The sequence below is a fragment of the Diprion similis genome, chromosome 6 (genome assembly GCF_021155765.1).
Source record: "Diprion similis isolate iyDipSimi1 chromosome 6, iyDipSimi1.1, whole genome shotgun sequence".
NCBI lineage: Eukaryota > Metazoa > Arthropoda > Insecta > Hymenoptera > Diprionidae > Diprion > Diprion similis.
Window position 1 is genome coordinate 8,986,688 of NC_060110.1, and position 18,686 is coordinate 9,005,373.

The 18,686-nt window shown below is 42.4% G+C and overlaps 1 protein-coding gene across 9 annotated transcripts in view; it reads right to left on the reverse strand.

The window, feature by feature from the left end:
• The window catches only part of LOC124407804 (CUGBP Elav-like family member 4), a 514,861-nt gene that overhangs the window by 50,287 nt on the left and 445,888 nt on the right, over window positions 1–18,686 (reverse strand). For 6 of the 9 annotated variants that reach the window (XM_046884336.1, XM_046884337.1, XM_046884341.1 and 3 more), the window contains 2 exons: window positions 13,746–13,794; window positions 2,866–2,991 (listed from right to left, as the gene is read on the reverse strand). In XM_046884336.1, the coding sequence (XP_046740292.1) occupies window positions 2,866–2,991; window positions 13,746–13,794 (175 nt within the window). Of the gene's footprint in view, window positions 1–2,865; window positions 2,992–6,059; window positions 6,150–13,745; window positions 13,795–18,686 lie in introns of those variants that run through there. The other 3 variants (XM_046884343.1, XM_046884344.1, XM_046884345.1) reach the window with 2 other exon arrangements.

The following is an 18,686-nucleotide window of genomic DNA, read 5'->3' on the forward strand; positions in this document are numbered from 1 at the left end:
TCGCCTACACGTCAAGCAAGCCAGCGACCTCCGTGCCTCGAGTCGCTGTGATGACGACGGGGTTGAATTCTAGTTAGTCTGATGCCAAAACATTTCGCCGAAATTTGTTCAACAATTATGCATAGTGAGATTGTAATTTGCACTGATTTTCTGTGATCAATTTATTGGAGTGTGGAGTCTAGTCGGTAAGGATTTATTTATTAATATGGGATCGATCCTGATTTTCAAGCTAACGAAGAGACCTCAACGTACATGGTGGAAGGTATTCGGACACCTATCCTTTTTGTATAGTCTCAAGTTGATTCGAATTTGCGTAAATTATATTCCAAATAAGAAAAATTTGTACGCAAAATCTTTTGACAAAGGTGTCGATGCAAGTTTTGCAAAAAATGTGCGTGGATTGAAATTTTTCGCTATTGGGAATAATTGAAAATAGAAATTTCCAGAGAAAGTGCAACAACCTCTGTCCGAGTTGCGCAGTGCATCTCGTCTGTATGGCCTTAATATGATAGGATAAGATTAGCCCTTTCGCTTTTCTGTACCAGCTCACTTTGTTCGCGCGATTTTAATCAAAGAGCCGAAAGGCAGGCGAAACACTCCTTAAGGGTTTCAGGCGGCAGGGCGAAGTTCTTGGCTGGAACGACAAGATGCGACTCTCTGCCCAATGGATTGCCCGCCACGTTGCCATCCACGGCTCCGAATCAAAATCTTATTAACTGTTGAAAGTGAGTTTCGCTTGAAAGTGGAATTTAATTACATTCGCGCCTCACTCCCCCCACCACCCTCACATTTTCTCCCCACCTCCGATCGTTACTCTCAGTAGTCCACCCAATTTCCACCCTTCTGTTACTCGCAGGCCTCATTTCTGAATAAAAATATTCAAATTACTGCTTTGGCCGGCGAAAATTATTGAGCCCTCGTCTCTCCCAATTCCCGCTTTTCACCCTCCGGGCAACCCGTAAGGTCGAACTTATTTCGCTTTCACGCCGATATTTCATGTTATTGACTCTCTCTCTCTCTATATATATGTATATATTGAGATATTGATATATGCAAACCGTGCAAACTGCATATCGATATATGCGGTTTGCGCTATCGCATCTGTATTACACCTCTCATTCATCGAAATTTTATGACGCTCCAGAGCTTTTGGTATACGTAGATTGCTTCTCATGCTGCTTTCGAAGGTGATTCTTTCCTTTGACCAACGAGATTATTTTCTCACTCTATTTCTACATCTATTTTGGTACGTGACACTTTCATTCTCCCGTAGTTTCGCACCCACGAATTGTTTGGATCATTGTCATAAAACTGAATATACGAAAACGAAATGTTCACTGGCCGATGGATAACACAAATTTTACGTTTCATATATTCGCAACAAGACTGCAATTTTATCCAGAGGCTTCTCCTGACGGTCAGCCAAAATCAAGCTTTTTACCGAAATTTCAGAACAGAAAAAAAGTTTGTTTATAGAATGAAAATTTTGTGTTTAACCTAAAATGCAATCCTCATAATCTGAAAAATACTTTCCTTCCAAAAAGTTTCGTCATAGTTATTAATTGGCTGCTATAATTAGAAATGTGCAGTGACCGGTAACTTTCCACTAAGCTACAGAGTTCGGACTGTGCGAGGATGTTTTTATTTTTCATTTATTTTTTTTTCCTCCCCCCAAAAACTAAAGTTTCGAGGGTTGTGCGCAAAAAGAATCCAAATTTTTTTTTTTTTACACACCTTAATCCCCAAGTGTATAAAAAACAGTGAAAATCAATAACATATTACGTAACTTTTGCAACGATCACGTATACATGAAATGAAACAATACGAATATACATAAATCTATAAAAATACTCCACACTTTATTATACACGTACGAAAAGCAAAGATTTTTTCCATGAAACTTCCCAAACGAATCGTTTCCAATGATGTAAAAACACAAGAAGAAACTAAGGGTAATTAAATCTCAACAAGTAAAAGCGAACGAGACCCCGCATTCTCTCTGGCAAAGATTCTTATCTGAAGCAGGTTTTCTCCTAAATACGCTACCACATTGATTCTTTCCATTATAACGTGAAGAAATTTGGCATCTCGATACAGCGCGAGCGAATTTCGAAGACACGTCGGCACTGCGGGGTGCGGAATTCGGTATCACCGGGGTAAGAAGGGGTGTCGCAGCCACGACCGCGGAAGACCGAACTGGATGTATTGAAAATCTAGTCCAGGGTATCATTATTAATCCTGCAAGGTGCGAGCGACGTGGGGGCCCTAATGGATACACAAATAACTAGTGGAACTCGCCGGGATTCGCGGGCAGGCAGCGCCCTAGGGTGCAGGGGACTTCGCCGGGACTTCGTTGGGGGTAGGATTGGGGCTCGAAGGAGGCCTCGGAGGGATTACGGTCCGTGCTGCAAAATTACTTGTGACTCAGGCCCGCCGAATCTGACCCCCGCACCACCGCCGCTCTGCCTGCCTGCCTGGAGTTACCCCACATACACGCTGCACCCTCCTCATCGCCTCGCCCCGGGGTTATGTATGTACACGCCGAGTAAATATATACCTAGGTATGTACGCCGCGTATGGACGATGGTGTATAAGAAGCATTGCGCCATGTCACGTACCATATCATATATCTATTCTTATAAATGGGCTTGGATTAATTAATATCGAGTCATCGGCGAGTATAAAATGAAGAAGATTCTCGTTGTTATTCTTGTAATTGTTAATATTATTATCATTTTCAAGAATATTTTGATTTGTTTCTTGACTCACTATACGCAGGCAATCGCTTTGATTTCTTTTTCTTTAATGATGGCTGAATGATTATCGCGATTGACTTGACGCGAGGAATAATGTTGTGGTACTCACCTTTGCTGGTACCGTCTGGTCCTCGTAGGATCGTGCACTCTTCTATTGTACCAAATGCGGCGAACAACTGTCTGATATCCTCTTCTGTCTGTTGCTTGCTTAGCATTCCCACGAACAGCTTTCTGTCTGCATCCCGTAGTCGTGTCGAATGGGGGTGGGTAGTGGTGGTGTTTTTTAAGGAAAAGAAAAGAAAAGAGAAATACTTTAGTCACGTATGGTACGTCGGGCAACCAATTGTTATCCATTAAGAAAAACCTTGCGGCTAACACCGACAACAACAAAGTTACACGTTTTACACCAGCATCCACCGTCCTAATATACATATATATATAATAAATTGATATGTATGTATATATACATATGCATATAGTGGGTACGTTTACGCGTCAATGTACATATATAAATATATATATATATATATACCCAGCATCAAACCATATTTATGTATATATGTACATACTACGTCTGTGCTAACGCTGGGCTGAGACATTCGTACGGGGGACTCGATACGTTCAAGGTGTCCGACTGTGCAACGCGAGGCTGGGGTCGACCTTTCGCATGCTGATCTGTACACGAATGTGAAATTGGAACGGCGGATCACGCATATCGATGTTTAACATACCTACACTGCGAGCGATCAGAGACGAGGTGTTTCAGATGAAGTGGAGAATAATTTGGATGAAAGAATAGCAAAGTGATATTGCCTGCACGCTGCACGAATAATAATAATTGCAAAGTTCAAGCGAGTTGACAAAGTGAAAAAACATGGAAACACAAAGGGTTGATCCGTCCGTTAGCCCAAAGCGTCGCGTTACTTTCGAAGCGGGGCCGAGTTTATGCTTGGCAAAAAAAAAAAAAAAAAGAGAAAAGAAAAGAAGAAAAAAAACAAACTCACAAAAAAATAAAAAGGGACGTTGAAAAACATTAGTTCAAACGAAACTTTTCTCCTGTTACAAAATTTTTTTTCTCGTTTTCTACGTATAATTTGTTTTTGGAAGGAATGAAAGATTAATGACAAACAGCTATAATATTGTATAATAAATATGATTCGCAAAACTTTCAACAATATTATATGCAGTGATGTGACAATGCGTGATAAAAGAAAAAACGATGCTCCTCGCCCCCGCGTCACGACGAATATACCTTGAACGAGAATTCCGAACACGGTGCACAAGCCACATATTTTTTTTTTGGGGTTACACGCCATTTAAATATTTAAAACAGCATCATCACAATAAATGCTTACAATTAGCGCACTGCAGCTATTTCTAACTTGTGCACAGAGCAATGGTACAATATATAGATAATATAAGACTGACTGAAACACAATGAAAATAAATATTATTTACATTAATTCTTGACGTTGCGTTATCATAATACGCCACGGTTTCGATGCGATAAACTTTCAATGAATTATGTTACGTTACCAGGTAAAGATATAATTGAAATTTATCATCTGCCATTTCGCTGAGCATAATTTGGGCCTGATTGTCGGTTGCTGTACGTACAACAACGTTTTCTGTATTCATATGTGTATGTATACATATGCATAGAAAATGTGTATATGTACACGCAAGTCACTTGTGTGTGGAAAAAAATATGCGAATTCAAGTATACGAATAAATGACTCGTGATCAACGGGTGTTACCGATATAAAACAATGATGATATTAATGATGTGTGTAAATTCTTGTTATATAACCGCTTTCCACCGAAGCTTAGAAATATCTGCACTGGGTTACGTTATTACGACTAATAAGGTTGAGGGGACTGGGGAGAGTATCACAAAATCACGTCTAGGTAATACAATAAGAAATTGAACTCACACCATAATCAGAAAAATATTTACAGATATATGTATATATATATACGTATATATACGAATATATATAAATATATAAAAAACATCGACAACGGTACAACACATTGAACGATCGAGCGACTATATAATATGTGGTATGTATATGGTCACATCTGCAAAAAGGGACTATATAAATAAATGATTAAGTAGCAACCATCATCAATGTAGCAATTAAACGTGAAATAACCAATATGAAAGGGCTGGGGGTAGCAAGAGGGGGGGGGGGTGGTTGGGGGTGAAAAAGAGACACAGTAGCAAAATATTGAATATTTGTGGGGTGGGATATATTCGTAGCGTGAGTCGTGACGTTCAGTAGACGCTCTTAACAAAGAAATATGGGAAGAAAAAAAAATACGGAAAATATGGTCATAATGAAATGAAGAGGTGAAAACGAAGAGAACAGGAAGGAGCTTTACTTCGCAGAAAGCCTGTATTGGGCTCGTTTCGTCTCAAACCGGATTCGCTAATTTATTTCTAAAGCTTAAAAGGTGAAATTTTTTTTCTCGAATTAATATGCATGTGCCTATGTATTATGCACATAAGAGCGTCTACTTACATCGGAGCGTTACGAGGTATATATATATATAATTATAACGAAATAACAATAATTTAATAAACAGGGTAAAAACACGAACGACAGTTTTACGGCTACACGAGTCAGTCACGCACGTGGCACGTACAACACCTCTAATATGATTGGCACACGGACGTGACAGTATATAGAAAGATGGAAATGGACGATGGGTGATTGGGGTGGGATGATGGGATGGGAGGAACAAGGGGATGATGATGATACACACGCGGTATGTAGATATTCGATCGAACACAGCCGATTAACACGAGTGAATTGTTATGCGTTGACGAGATGATGACTAAACGTTTCTCACGATCTGCAGCAAGTTGTAGTCATGATTTGATTCCACGCGTTATCTCTGCCTGTTTTAGCTGTATTTACGGAATTGAATGAATTTTGTCTATTCTTTTCTTCTTCCATAGCGGCGAAAAAAGTAAATGACGAATATGAAAAATTTTTAACTTTTCTTCGCGTGGTATAAAAATCGCGATGAAAAGAGGTTCAGAGGTGAACTTTCGAATTCACGATATCAGCAACGGAGTTGACGGGGGGAATCGGAATGAGGAGGAGGGGAAAGGGTCCCGGGATTTGCAGGGTTGAGATGGGAAATTAGCGATTAGCGAATGAACTCTGCAGCAAACTGTGCTGGCCGAGTCACCGGTGATGGCGTGATGAGGGAAGAAAGTTCTTTTTTCATTTTGTAGAGAAGTAGAATAGAAGTCTGGAAGGAAGCTAGCTATCTCCTGGAAGTCGAAGTTACCTTCAGCAGCCGCCACTGGTGCCTCCTACTTCCAGAAGATTGCACTGGCGCTCCCGTCGTCCATCATGCACTCTGTAATACAGAACAGAAACAAAGATGGCATTGTGCCCATAAACCAGGTCATCATCATCAACGTACGGCGTAGGTGTCTGTCGGTGATAAAAAAGAAAATAATTAATTTCACAGAACTGAGAGAAAAAAAAAAAAACGGAAAAAATAAATAAATTAACATAGCATGTATAGTATATTGATGCAAATCACTCAAAATCAGCAGTATGTTATATGAACAATCTACAGAAATATGCCTCGTCAGAATTGTCGAGAATCACCTCTCCTATAGTTCATATTCATGAATGGTAAAAATTTATGACTGTGATTAACATTTCTTTGGTATTTTCATGGTTTTATCTTAATGTACAGTGCGAGATATTTCTTCAAGTATTCCATTCGTTCATCGGGTTCAGGTAAAATATTATTGTGATCTAACGATCGTTGTAATGCAGTTGATGTTCCTAAACTAAATCACTAGAAAAAAAAGGATCGTTCGAACAAAACAAATATTTTCTGGTAGGATCTAAATTTTATATAATATCACCAAATCCTTCGTTATCTCGATGAAAAATTATCACGAAAGTGACAAACGTATTTTTTCGCCACCCATAATGAGATATTATATTCCTTTAACAATTCTTTTCTCTCAGTGTCACGATCTTGGATAGAGAAAGTTTGTCCAAGTTAAGGGGAGCAAGGTATGTGGAAAACTAGTGCAACTTTTCACCACTATCAAAGGCGTTGTCTCTGTGAAATAAGGGAAACCTGCCGATAGTAGGCTCTTCTCGCAAAATAGAAAGGGGCTCAAAATTCTCAGAGTATTTTAAATAATCAGACATCAGCGATGCAGTAGATAACTAGATTCGTAAGCATATTTCATCGCACGCAGGTCGCTTTCAACATTTAATCCGAAGTGATGGCGCTCGTTGCACTAAGACGCGAGCCGTGACGCACTGTCGCGTGATTTTTAAGTCGAGTGATAAACAGCGAGACGGGTTAAAAAGTGGGCTAAATTTCAGCCCTTTCAATCTCAGGAAAAAGTAGACCGAGCCTCCCTCTCTATCTCTCTCTCTTTCTCTTTCTCTCTCTGCGGAATTGACGTCTCGAAACACGGGGTGGTTTCTGCTTCCAGCACTCCCGGCGGGCTGGTTCAACGCGCGTGTAATAAGGCATTTAAGGAGAAGTGGCCGAGGTGAAGCGGAGAGCCCGTATGTAGGTGACGCGACGAGGGGCGCCGTCGGCGCCGTCGACGTCGTCGGGGCAGCTCTGGGCTCTGGGGCGCATTTAAGGATTTGTCTCGGGAAATTAGATTCTCGGCCCACTTGCGCACGGCCCCAAGATCCGGGGCACGGGCCTCGGTTTTCGTCGTCTATTGTCCCGCCGAGACGAGGAATTTGACTTCCGCCTCGTGGCGGAGCGCTAACAGGCCCCCACCCCTAGGTTCGACAAAAATTAACTCCCAGCGCGGCGGAATTATAACGACTCTCATACCTCGGTCCCCGTTTTGAAACGAACTTTTCGGTTTCTACTTCGCGAGATAGTGGCAAACGTTCCCCCGCGACTCGCTTCACGAAGCACAAACTTCCGACGACGGTGTTTTACCATTCTTAACCCGAATTATCGTGTAATCTAGTTCCGGCACTAATACGCGTCATCAGATCCGGGGTTTCCACTATTTGTTGTCGCCTTTCTGATGACTACTTTTAAGATTACCGATGAATTCTATTATTATGAATCAACGACTTTTTCTCTAAACCTACAGACCTAATAGATGATTCACTGTTCTCCGAATTAGATTTTCATCTTTCTGATAAATTAATCTGTTCACTCCAGAAGGATGATCGAACATTAAATCTAATAATTTGTGATTTGTCGGCGAATTTTTTATCTCAATCAAATCAATTTACTATAATTGTTCAAGAACTGATTTACTGAATATCTTGTTCGAAAAAAAATGTACATAATTCAAAAGAATGTGAGGAGTATCTTGTATCATTGAATTTGCTTGAAGTCAATAACCAAGTTTTATAATTTTCACGGGGTATTGAAAAAACTATCTCATCTATAAATTAAACATGATCAGATTTTTTTTTACCTCGACAGTATATACTCAGCGAAAATTTCAACATTCTGATGGTCTTGCAAGTAATTTTTCGAATCACCCCTTGGGAATTTACTCCTCCGTTAAAAAATAAGAGTAAAATATTTCAGCTGGTAATTTTCTTTTTCTAAACACAGCCCCGACACATGAATAAATAAGTAACTATACAGGGGGAGAAAATAGGTTCTTAATCATGGTAAATGACTTGTGAACAAAGTTCTAATGAGCCGCGTTACATGGGGCGCTTCACGAGGCTTGTGTGCATGAGGTATACAATGAGGAATTTGAAAAGAGGGAATAAAAACTATGTCGACGGACTGTGCAGAAGTTTTAAAAGCAGCGCTTGCCTAAGGAACAAAGCGTCTTCAAACCACTTACTTAATCACGTCGAATAATAATACTTTGTTTATCGAAGTAGCGGTGATGAAAAATTAACCCTCGGGAAATTATCTCGGGCTGCACGATCGCGTTGAGTTGCGTGGTTGTTCCCTTGTTCATTTTCTCTCTTTCTCTCTCCCCCCACCTCTAAGTTTGAGAAAACTTTTAAGCGAGTTAACGCATGTCGAATAGACCGCGAGGGTGAAGCTGGGCGAAACGGAGAAGAGCAGGTCGGTTAACGGCAAGCAATTTACAGAGAAACGCATTTAATATTTAAGTCAGCACTTTCCCGTCCGTGCGGCCGGTGAAAACTCGAATTTAGTCGTGGAGATGCGGGAAGGAAGGGTATTCACGCATGTATAGCCACGGGGAAGCGAAAGAGGCTCGAATTTCACGATCAAAATCACCGTCGCCGCTAAGACTTTCCTTTCGAAACCCTCCTCCCCAGCTTCTCTTTTTTCACTTCCGATCTTTTCGCGAAGCGATAGGTATATATACATTTCCCATCCCCACATATGCAGCATTATACTCGTACATATAGTCAAGGGTTCGCGATCGTAATTCTTCGACGTCAGCCGAGCCTATCGAGACATGTAATTGAGGGCGAGACCCCGACTCCATCCCCCTAAGATATCCGATTTATGCATTTTCCGGGAAAAATCTTTGTAACTCGATCCAAACGTTATCCCGATAGTGAAGTTGGCCCTGGCGGAGGTGGGCGAAGGTAGGGCGATGTGATAGTGCGATACTGTGGGATACGCGTTTATCTGGAGCAGGCGAAGGGCTGCGAGGGGGTGGAAAGGACGCGGGGGGAGGAAAGAGCAAGGTGGAGCCAAGGTGGCTTCGCCGAGGGATCGAAACTTATCTACTTGCTCAACTGGTGCCGCTACATCGTCGGCCTCTCAAACTCTCAATCTCTCTCTCTCTCTCTCTTTCTCTCCCGCTCTCCTCATCCGGCTGAACGCGAATTGCCATAGCAGCGAGAGAGCCGTGAGTTAGTCCGAAAGTTGGCGAGATACGCATTTCTTGAATCCGCGAGGGTTTTATCAATGCACAATTAACTCCGAGTAAAGAACCGCGCCTTCGTGGCTCGTTCGGAATCCCGCGGGAAAGAACACGAAAAGTGAGTGGGAAGGTAGGAAACACGAAAAAGAGATAAAGGAGAGAGCGAATTCCCTTGATCGGGAGAAAAAGGAAACAGGGAGAACTTCACCTGTTTCTTTTATTTTTTTTTTTTCGTTTCGTTTTTTTTTTTTTTATCATTGTCCGACTCGAGGGAGGGAACCACCGTCGAACTGACGCGTGGCGGGTGGGTATATCTATGATAACCACGGTATGGCCGCGGCCCCTGACGCAGAAGAGGCTGCGCAGCGAAGATAAGACCGCGAGCTGATACTTTTCGTGGGCTTTAGCACCGTTCGAATGGCAGCACCCAGCAGCAGAAGCAGTGAACCCGGGGGTGAAGGGCGAGCCAGGTTTCCTGACCCGAACCGTGACGTCACCAGGAGCAAGACAAGGGTGGAAAGTTGGCCGAATGTTGGGTTTGGATGTGAAGCCTTGGGGCGCGCAATGAAATATATTTGTATACATTACCCTGGCAGCTATTCTAAAACAATTCTACAGCTCTGCTATCGCTCTATATATCTCGAGTTTCCCCCTCGAGCTATCAGATAGATAGTGGCAAGAAATTTGGCTGGAAGAAAAAAGTGTCAAGTCGGGGAAACAGCGCGGCAAGGTGCGGCATTGGCCATCGGTAACAGCTCCACCCCATCCCGACAGACATTAAAGATAACGTAGAGACCCCTTAACGCGTTGCAATTAAAATTTGATCTAGCCTTTGTATTACTAATAGGCCATTACTCCGGGGAGTTAAGTTGCCTTAAAGTGTCTCCGCGGCGAGTAGGATCTATAAATGACGTAATTAAGTGGCACGAGGGTCCAAGATGGTCCGCAGAAGGCAACCTTTATTGGGGAAAAAGCCTGCAGCCTCCGACTCGGGAAACAATGAAGCCATCCAAAGGGAAGAATAGAATAAAACACGTTCTCCGGTAAGCTCGTCGAAAAAGGGTTCACCGAAATTTCTCTCTTTCTCCCACTTTTTTTCTTTCTTCCTTTTTTTTTTAACGCTCGGGTTCAAGGGTTGTTCCAAGAGGACTTTTTGGAGAGATCGACGTTGCTGGAGAATTAGGTCCCGGTATAAAACACGATAGCTTGCCTTCCCGCGCGACCCGCTCTTACAGGATTGAAATCGGAACTAGTAGTTGACACAATTTATTTTTTTCTCGATCAATTTGCAATCTACTACAATAGGTGGCATCTTATTACACAGCGATTGATTCTGCGATGACCAAACCGCCTGCCAACAACGCGACAAAATCGTAACGATCAATTGACAGTAGAAAGTGTTATAAAATATTCATACAAGTTTTCCAAATCTTTATCGACATTCGCAGGTGAGGGAGAAAAAAAAAAAATGGCAAGCTCGAGACGGAGAAGTTGCCCCCATTTTTCTGCACTCGCATCACGCCGAAAACGAATCTTGAGAATAAAAAGAAGAATAAATTTCAAACAGATTGCAATCCCCTCGAATGGAAAGGTGTATGTATGTATATATACTGTATATAGATATATATGTTTAAGATAACTCTCGAGAAGATTGAAGTCTGACAAAATTTGTTACGCTGGTACAGCGCTCACGATGAAAACTCACTAAACCGCAATTGATACTCGGAACTTAGGGAAAGACGGTCAATACCGTCTCCATGGTCTCCGCGTGTAGCTCAACTGTATCTATACCGCGAGTAGTCATGTATGCTCGGCTGCATAGGACCAAGGTAGGTATAGTACAGAAGCTCCTCAGTGACATTGACTACTCGGTAACAGCGAACGAGGTTCAGGGGAGAGATTCTGTAGAGGGGTTTACTGTAGAGGGGCATTGCGAGCGGCCGGAGATTACAATGGCATCTCCTCGAGATTAGCATATGAATTACAACCCCTTTCCATCTCGACTGTGGTTATCCGGGACGGAGAGAAGTGCGACTGTACCGATGCAGGCCGCGAAGTCATGCGGGCAAAGTGTACTCAAGCCACCTGCTTAAGATCCGGAAAGTGCTTTGGACTCTGGCACGACACCAACGATTCTAGGTACAGGGTGCAGAATAGAAGAGGCCCGAGCATTCGTCATTGGAAATGGCGATGAGACTTTACGGCTGTCAAATTTACAGTCTAGCATCTTTACACGCTTCAAGCTCAAATGACTGCTCGCATCGTATCACAAAAATAAGGCCTGGAAATCCAGAAACGATTTCACTTTTGCACTCTTGGTGGATGGAAAAAGCAACGATATCCTGACTCAGTGTCCACTAAACATTTCATTGAACTCAATTGGTCTTTAATGAAACTGAATCCACATAGCGTAAAAGGACTTCTCCTGGATGAAGGTTGTTGTGTTTTCTAAACATTTGACCGGCGCTTCTTTACTTGGTTGAAACGATTCGGTGAGCTCGAGTAGAGGGGGAACGAGCTCCTGACGCTGTTGGATGAAACGAGTCGTAAGTGACCCGTCAGGATCAGAAGAATAGGGAAGAACCTGAAGGAGTCATTCCTTGTTTGTCGGAGTATAAAGAAGACGAAGAAAATGTCGCTAATTGCTGACAGGCTGAAAATAACGATGCGAAAGGAAGGACCGGCTCAAGCAGCGATAACAACTCCTGGCATTGCCGTATACGCGACTAGTGCGGTGGATCGAATTGCCACAACCCCGTCAGTATCTAGCCAGCCACCCTGCACCTAATGCCGCCCCCCTGAAACAGTCGTCACCCTGTAAGACGGCAACACAGCCGAGCCAGTGAAGAAGGCCGATCCTTCGGGCGCGTGGACGCAAATGATGTCGTTACAAAAAGCGAGCGTTGGAGGGCATTCTGGGAACGCGGGTAGATAACATCGGTAACAGCTGGCGTGCGTCTTATCTCCTTAGCATCGATAGGCTTATTGCGCTGCGTATCCCCGGCCAACGAAGGTCTGTACTACCCTAAAATTCATCCATTTTCATCGGTGCGACGTGTCTTGTCGCGTGTCAGTTTTTTTTTTTTTTTTTTTTTTTTTTTTTTTTTTTTTTTTTTTTTTTAGTTCCTATTTTCGTTTTTGGGCTTTCGGCGTCGCGCGAATTAGGAAATCGAAAGAACGATAGCGGTGTGCGTGTAATGGCATTTCTGTTTGGCAACTCACCGATCGATATACGCGTTGTTCGATCCCCGCAAGCTTATGGACAACTTATATTGTGGTTTCAATTATTGAGCTGTTTTTGCTAAATATTCCATTAGTCGTGGTCAATTTTCACATTATTGTCGATATCAAGTATATGCCGTAATGCGTTGCGAGAGAGAAAAAGAGAGAGAGAGAGGGAGGAACTGTCCAGAAACCAATTTGTATTGTGAAGGAGAATGACATGTATGAGTAATAATGTTGTCACAGTAGAATTCGAAGCCCCCGAAAATGTAGGCACAGGTGCATATTTGCTTAAAGAGTTCTCGTGGAAAATAAGTCGTAATGATATAAATGTGGGGAATTCAACGCTAGCTTAATGACGAAAATATTTCGCAAGTCAATTTGCGCAACGTGATTCAAGTCAAAAACTTATGTCCACGTGAATATAAAAGCACTTAATTCATCCAGGGAAATGATTTACTTTTTTGCATTCTGTGACCGACTAATCTTGTATAGATGGAGATTTAGCCTTAAATAAGCGGGTCGACATGACACGTGCAGATAATCATGTTTGAAGAGCTAAAATATTCGATGTACATGTATATCATATATATGTATATATATATATATTATATATTGTATATGTACGTCGAATATTTTAGCTGATGTATATATATGTGTATATATGTATATACTGTCGTAATTAAATTTAGAGGGAGGGTGGTTTGAAAACGTTCTCGGAAAGTTATCGTGTTCGCGTTATTATAAGCTGGGGAAAAAAATTTGAGCAAAGTGAAACCCTTTGAGCTCTTCGGAAAGTGAAATTCGATTACTTTCGAAAGACGCTTAAGTTACCGAAAGGTCGATAACGATAAATTAGAGCAGTAATTAAGGCGGTAAATTTAAATTACAATTGTCATATTGGTAATAAGTTATCCTGCGTTTCTCACCTCCGCGGTTTTCACTGTCCGCCGGTTTCACTTGAATAGCACGGTTCATCTGAAACAGAAAATTAACTGGAATTAGTCATTGAATTTCACCGACCAGACGTAACGAAATTCTCTTTAACGAGACGTCAGCGGCAGTATGATGTACATCGCTGAGTAAAATAACCCTTTCAAAGTTCTGTCGCAAAGTTCTCTTTGCTTAGTAACAGCTAGTAGCTTTGAACGTGCGCCTGTCTACTCCAGGCACAAAAAGATTTGATTGTGTAGGCACATCAGTGGCAAGAGAAAATACGTGAGGGACGACTCAATCTCAAAAAAGTATTTCAAGTCTAGCCAAGTAATATATTTTTATCGATTATCATCGCTCTCTACCGGCAGCAAAAAAAATAAAAGGAAGTGGACGGAGAATAACGGAAAAAACATTACAAGGGTCTAAAACCTATTTCCGGACGTCGTTTTCTCGCTATCTCTCTCTCTCTCTCTACCTGTTACAAACCTACGCGTGGAGGAAGACGTGGCAGCTGAGAGGAGAGATTGGAAGGTAGAAGAAAAATTGGTACACCTCGAACTTCCCGTCAGAAACGTATGACGGAGGCTTGTAAATATAGAAGTTCGCCTTCCGTTTCCGCGGCTCTTGGAGTTGCCGAGTCAATAATCAAACTTGAATAAGGGATTTTCAGCGACCAAGAAGGTTGATCGAAGTGACTGGTGAAGAAGGGTGAGAGTCGAATACGAGACGTTGAGTTATCGCGGTTAGATTTCTGTATAAGTCACGTAATTGACGCGACTCTCTCCCGTGAGAATGAAATACGTATAGAGGTTATTACGGATCAGTGAAAATCAAATTTGAAAAAATCGGATAATTCAGTTGGGAAGCTTTCTTAGTATGGAATCATTTTAATTTTAAGGGGGCACGTCAGTAGAGCTCCAAATTCTTTTTATGCACATTACATATTTGAATTGTATCAGTGGAATTTGACAAAGCAAATGTTTTGCTGCTTGTTTCCATTGATTGTATTCAACGCTTCTAGACATTGGCAATATGTAAAAATTATGCTGCAAGGAACTTTTTGAAATTTACCAATATTTGACATGACTTAAGCCAATGTCTAGAAACTTATTTATTTTCATCATTTACTTGAACTACGTTAAACAAGTGGCATAGTTTCATACAGTTAATTATTAGATTAGAAATTGAATGCCAATTTTTGTTCTTTTATATACGCTGCTATAAAAACTCTGGAGTGGAATTACTTTTTTGTTTTTCTTGTCTTTTTTTTTTCAAGAAAAAGTGCGTATAAGCAAAAAGCGTTTACAAGATCACAAATTATCGACAGGTTTTGAACTAATACCTAGAAATGTATTGAATTGAATAATCCAAACGAACAAAAAACCACCTCGACTGATGGTTGAGATTTCATGTCTGTAAAAAAAGTTTCGAGTTTCACTGAAATGTCCCCTAATCGTTTGACTCCTTCAACTGCTAAATTTCGGCTTTACGATCAGCGTAGATTCGAGTAATTCCTAATTTTGACTCGATTCATTCATCGCGGTTGAGAAACCGCGGAAATGAATAGTCGGAAAACATCCCGCGGCGCTGCAGCCGCGCATCTTTAGAAAGCCGGACATGTACGTCGATGGCATGCCAGTGAATGAGAAAGTTTTCATTATTTGTTCAGTTTACAGTGTCCTGCTTCAGGGTGTCCACCCTCGTCATTTCGATCCTACTCAAACACGTCGGCACCGCTACCACCGAGGAGGAGGAGGAAGAGGAGGAGGCTTCTGCCGCTGACAAGGCTTTCGAGCCAGATCCCCGCGGATGGTCGAGCCTTGGGCCAGAAACTCTCTTTCGGCGCTGCCATGCCGTCCTGAACCCTTCGAGGCCGGTTCCTCGTTCCCGAGTCCCTCGCGGCTGAACGGCGACTCGCTGGAGCGAGACCAAACGGAACGAAACGGAACGGAGCAGAACGGGACGCGGAAACGGGACGTGTACAAATAACATTGTTTATTTGAGATACGGGGCGCGGGATGCGTTATTCGCGAGCTGTTCCGGTTCGGCCGCGGGGCCTCCGAGGGGCGTCGATGCATGATTCATGACGCTAGGGACACCGCCTCGCCGCGATACCCTTTTAGGTTCCAGGCCCACCCACCACGCTGTTTCGCGGCCCGCCGTCTTTCACCCTCGGCTCTCTTATTCTTCCTCCGAATCCTCACTCTCACTCTCCCTCTCCCTCTCCCTCTTTATCTCTTTCGGGCTCGTTTTTTCTTATCTTCCCCGAGCCGACTACAATATTGGTGGGAAAACGAGAGGGTTGGTATGCCGTCGATTTTTGCGGACGTACGCGAGACTTGGACCGATAGATTAAGCGTCGAAATTAATTGTAATAGACAGATTATATCCGCAGGCACGAAGGGGGTGAAGGAGTTCTCACGGATGTACCTCCACCCTGTGCATTCAGCCTTGAGAGGGAAAAATAATAAGCAGGTCTCGTTTTGCTGTCCCTTAAGCCCGAGACAGATCGATGTCTAATGGCAAGTTGAGTAACGGAAGTTGAGTGGTCGTCTGATAAAGCGAGGAAATAGGAACGGGAAAAAATGTATACACGTGGCGTGGGGATGAAAAGAATAGGAGTGAAGGGAGAAGAAAAAAAAAAAATAGAATCGACCAAACGACGTTATTTTTGTGCCACTTTATGACCCGACCGAGTTTTGCAGAACCCCTCGGCACTTTATACAGCGTTTGTTTTTACAGTCCGTCCCCCGATAGACAGTTCGTGAAATACGACGCAGACGCCTAACGATGCAGGAGGCGGACCAACTTTTCGAACATCCCTGTCGGCTTGACAAGGGACAACTAACTTTCACAACTCTTCTCCGTTACCGGATATCTTCCGGGTTTCTGTGGCAGTTATGTGTAAGTACCTACACATGTATACCTGAAGCACGCATGCAAAATGTCGGGGAATCAAAAGAGACGTCAAAGTGTTTTTGTTAATAAACTAAAGGTTTTTCCAGACAATTTTCAAGCGCTCGGAACATTGGTCGAGTGGACGGCGAATTCTCCGAGGAGTGTGTAATGACTTTGCTTTAAACGCATACTGTCATCCGCAGACTCTAGTCAGTCCGAACGAGAAGGCGACTTCAAACACAGGTTACCCTTGTCGCTCCAGGAAATTAAACTTTGACTCGATTACTGGCCATTAGTCGCGTGTTGTTGTGACGTCGTCAAGGCAACTCGGCTGTCCGTATAGATACAGGAAGTGAGATATCGCCTCCCTTTCACCTCCTCGTGCCTCGGGTCAGCGACGAATGCATCACCCAGCAATGATGTTTGTTCTGTATTTTTTCACTCCGTCATACTTTTGAAAATTACCGTTGCACGACAATCCAAATTACGATTTTATTTCGACCGTAAGTTGTGGGCTGAGGAAGAGTAAATATAGATGCGTTCTAAGGAGGTACCGAGAACGGTATTGGGTGTGGAATAAATTTTTGTCCAGTGATATCAGTAACGAGGATAACTTACATTGTTGAAATTTATTGAGACTTGGGAGGCTCGTACTTCCAAAGAAATGGAATTTAAAACTCATTGCAACAAAGTCAAGAACATTCTCTTTCTTAGAAAACGTTGAGCATTATAAAAGTTTGATAACTTTCGAACAAAATTTTAGGATTCCGTTTGAAATATTTTAAGCATAATTTTACAGCATACTCATATTGAATATGATAAATGACAATGAGAAACAAAATTGAGGTAATCAGGTAATGGATAATCGTTAGGTACTGTTAACTATTCTTCATGCGTATTGTGGGAACCTTGAGAGAGTCACGAAGATTTTGCAGATTGATACTCTTGAAATTGGTTAAAATCACAAGTATGAGATATTTTTTGTTTCCAGTATACAGAGTGAATTCACTGAACCAATTGCAACAAGTGATATCTGATAAGGATGTCTGAGTCCTTTTTCATAAAAAAAGGCAATCGCGGATGTTATGGGCAATTGAATTTCACCGATTTTGGAATATACCTGATAGATAGCGTTAAATTATTTTAGTTGTCAAGCCACAATCAAAACAAAAAACGACATAATTAATTTTAGTTCCTCTGTTCAATAAAACTTGCATAAATTTTTTTTCATCCGAGGATCGAATTGTGATAAAATTTTGTTGAAACGTACGAGGATTCCCAAAAGGTTTCACCCCTCAAAGGTACGCGGACCCTCAAAATCGAACGGGCTATCGTAATAGCCTGGCAAATAATACAATATACCGAGACTGGAGTATACATGGGGTAGGTATACGTGCGATTAGAGGAATATGCCACGTGCAATCCAAAGATAATTATAATCATACGTTGGCCTCGGTCGTCGTCGTCGTCGTCGTCGTCGTCGGGGAGTACATGCACTTAGAAAATCGATTCCTCGGAGAGACACCACTCAAGATGGATGGTAATAAGTAAATGTGTTTGCCAAGCCCCGAGCGCATATCCCGAGCAATTAATTAAGCTCGATTATCTATGTACACTGCGGGAAAGCATGCCACCAAGGGGAGATGCAAAATGATAGCCAACGTCTGCGGGTCGCTCTCCTCGCTAGTAGTTATATCGCTGCTGCGGATGAGTTGGTCGTGCAGTTGCATTGAACGTTCCATGAACCTGCAGCAGGTCGGAGTAAAGACCAAACTCCAGCCCCCACTCGGCCCTTCGACGATGCACACAACGGAAACTCTACGAAATGTTCACAAGAATTGCCAAAAATTCTTGCTAATTTTTCAGAAAAGATCACATCGACGATCGTTACCGGCAGAACGCTGAAGGGGATGAAAGTAGAAAAATGGGGAGCACGGTTGACTGGCTCTCTACTCAGGTTCTTAACGCGATGGTGCCTCGAGGGTGGCGCGGGGTGCTTGCTGCCCTCTGAATGCGGCGCAAAATCCAGATACAGG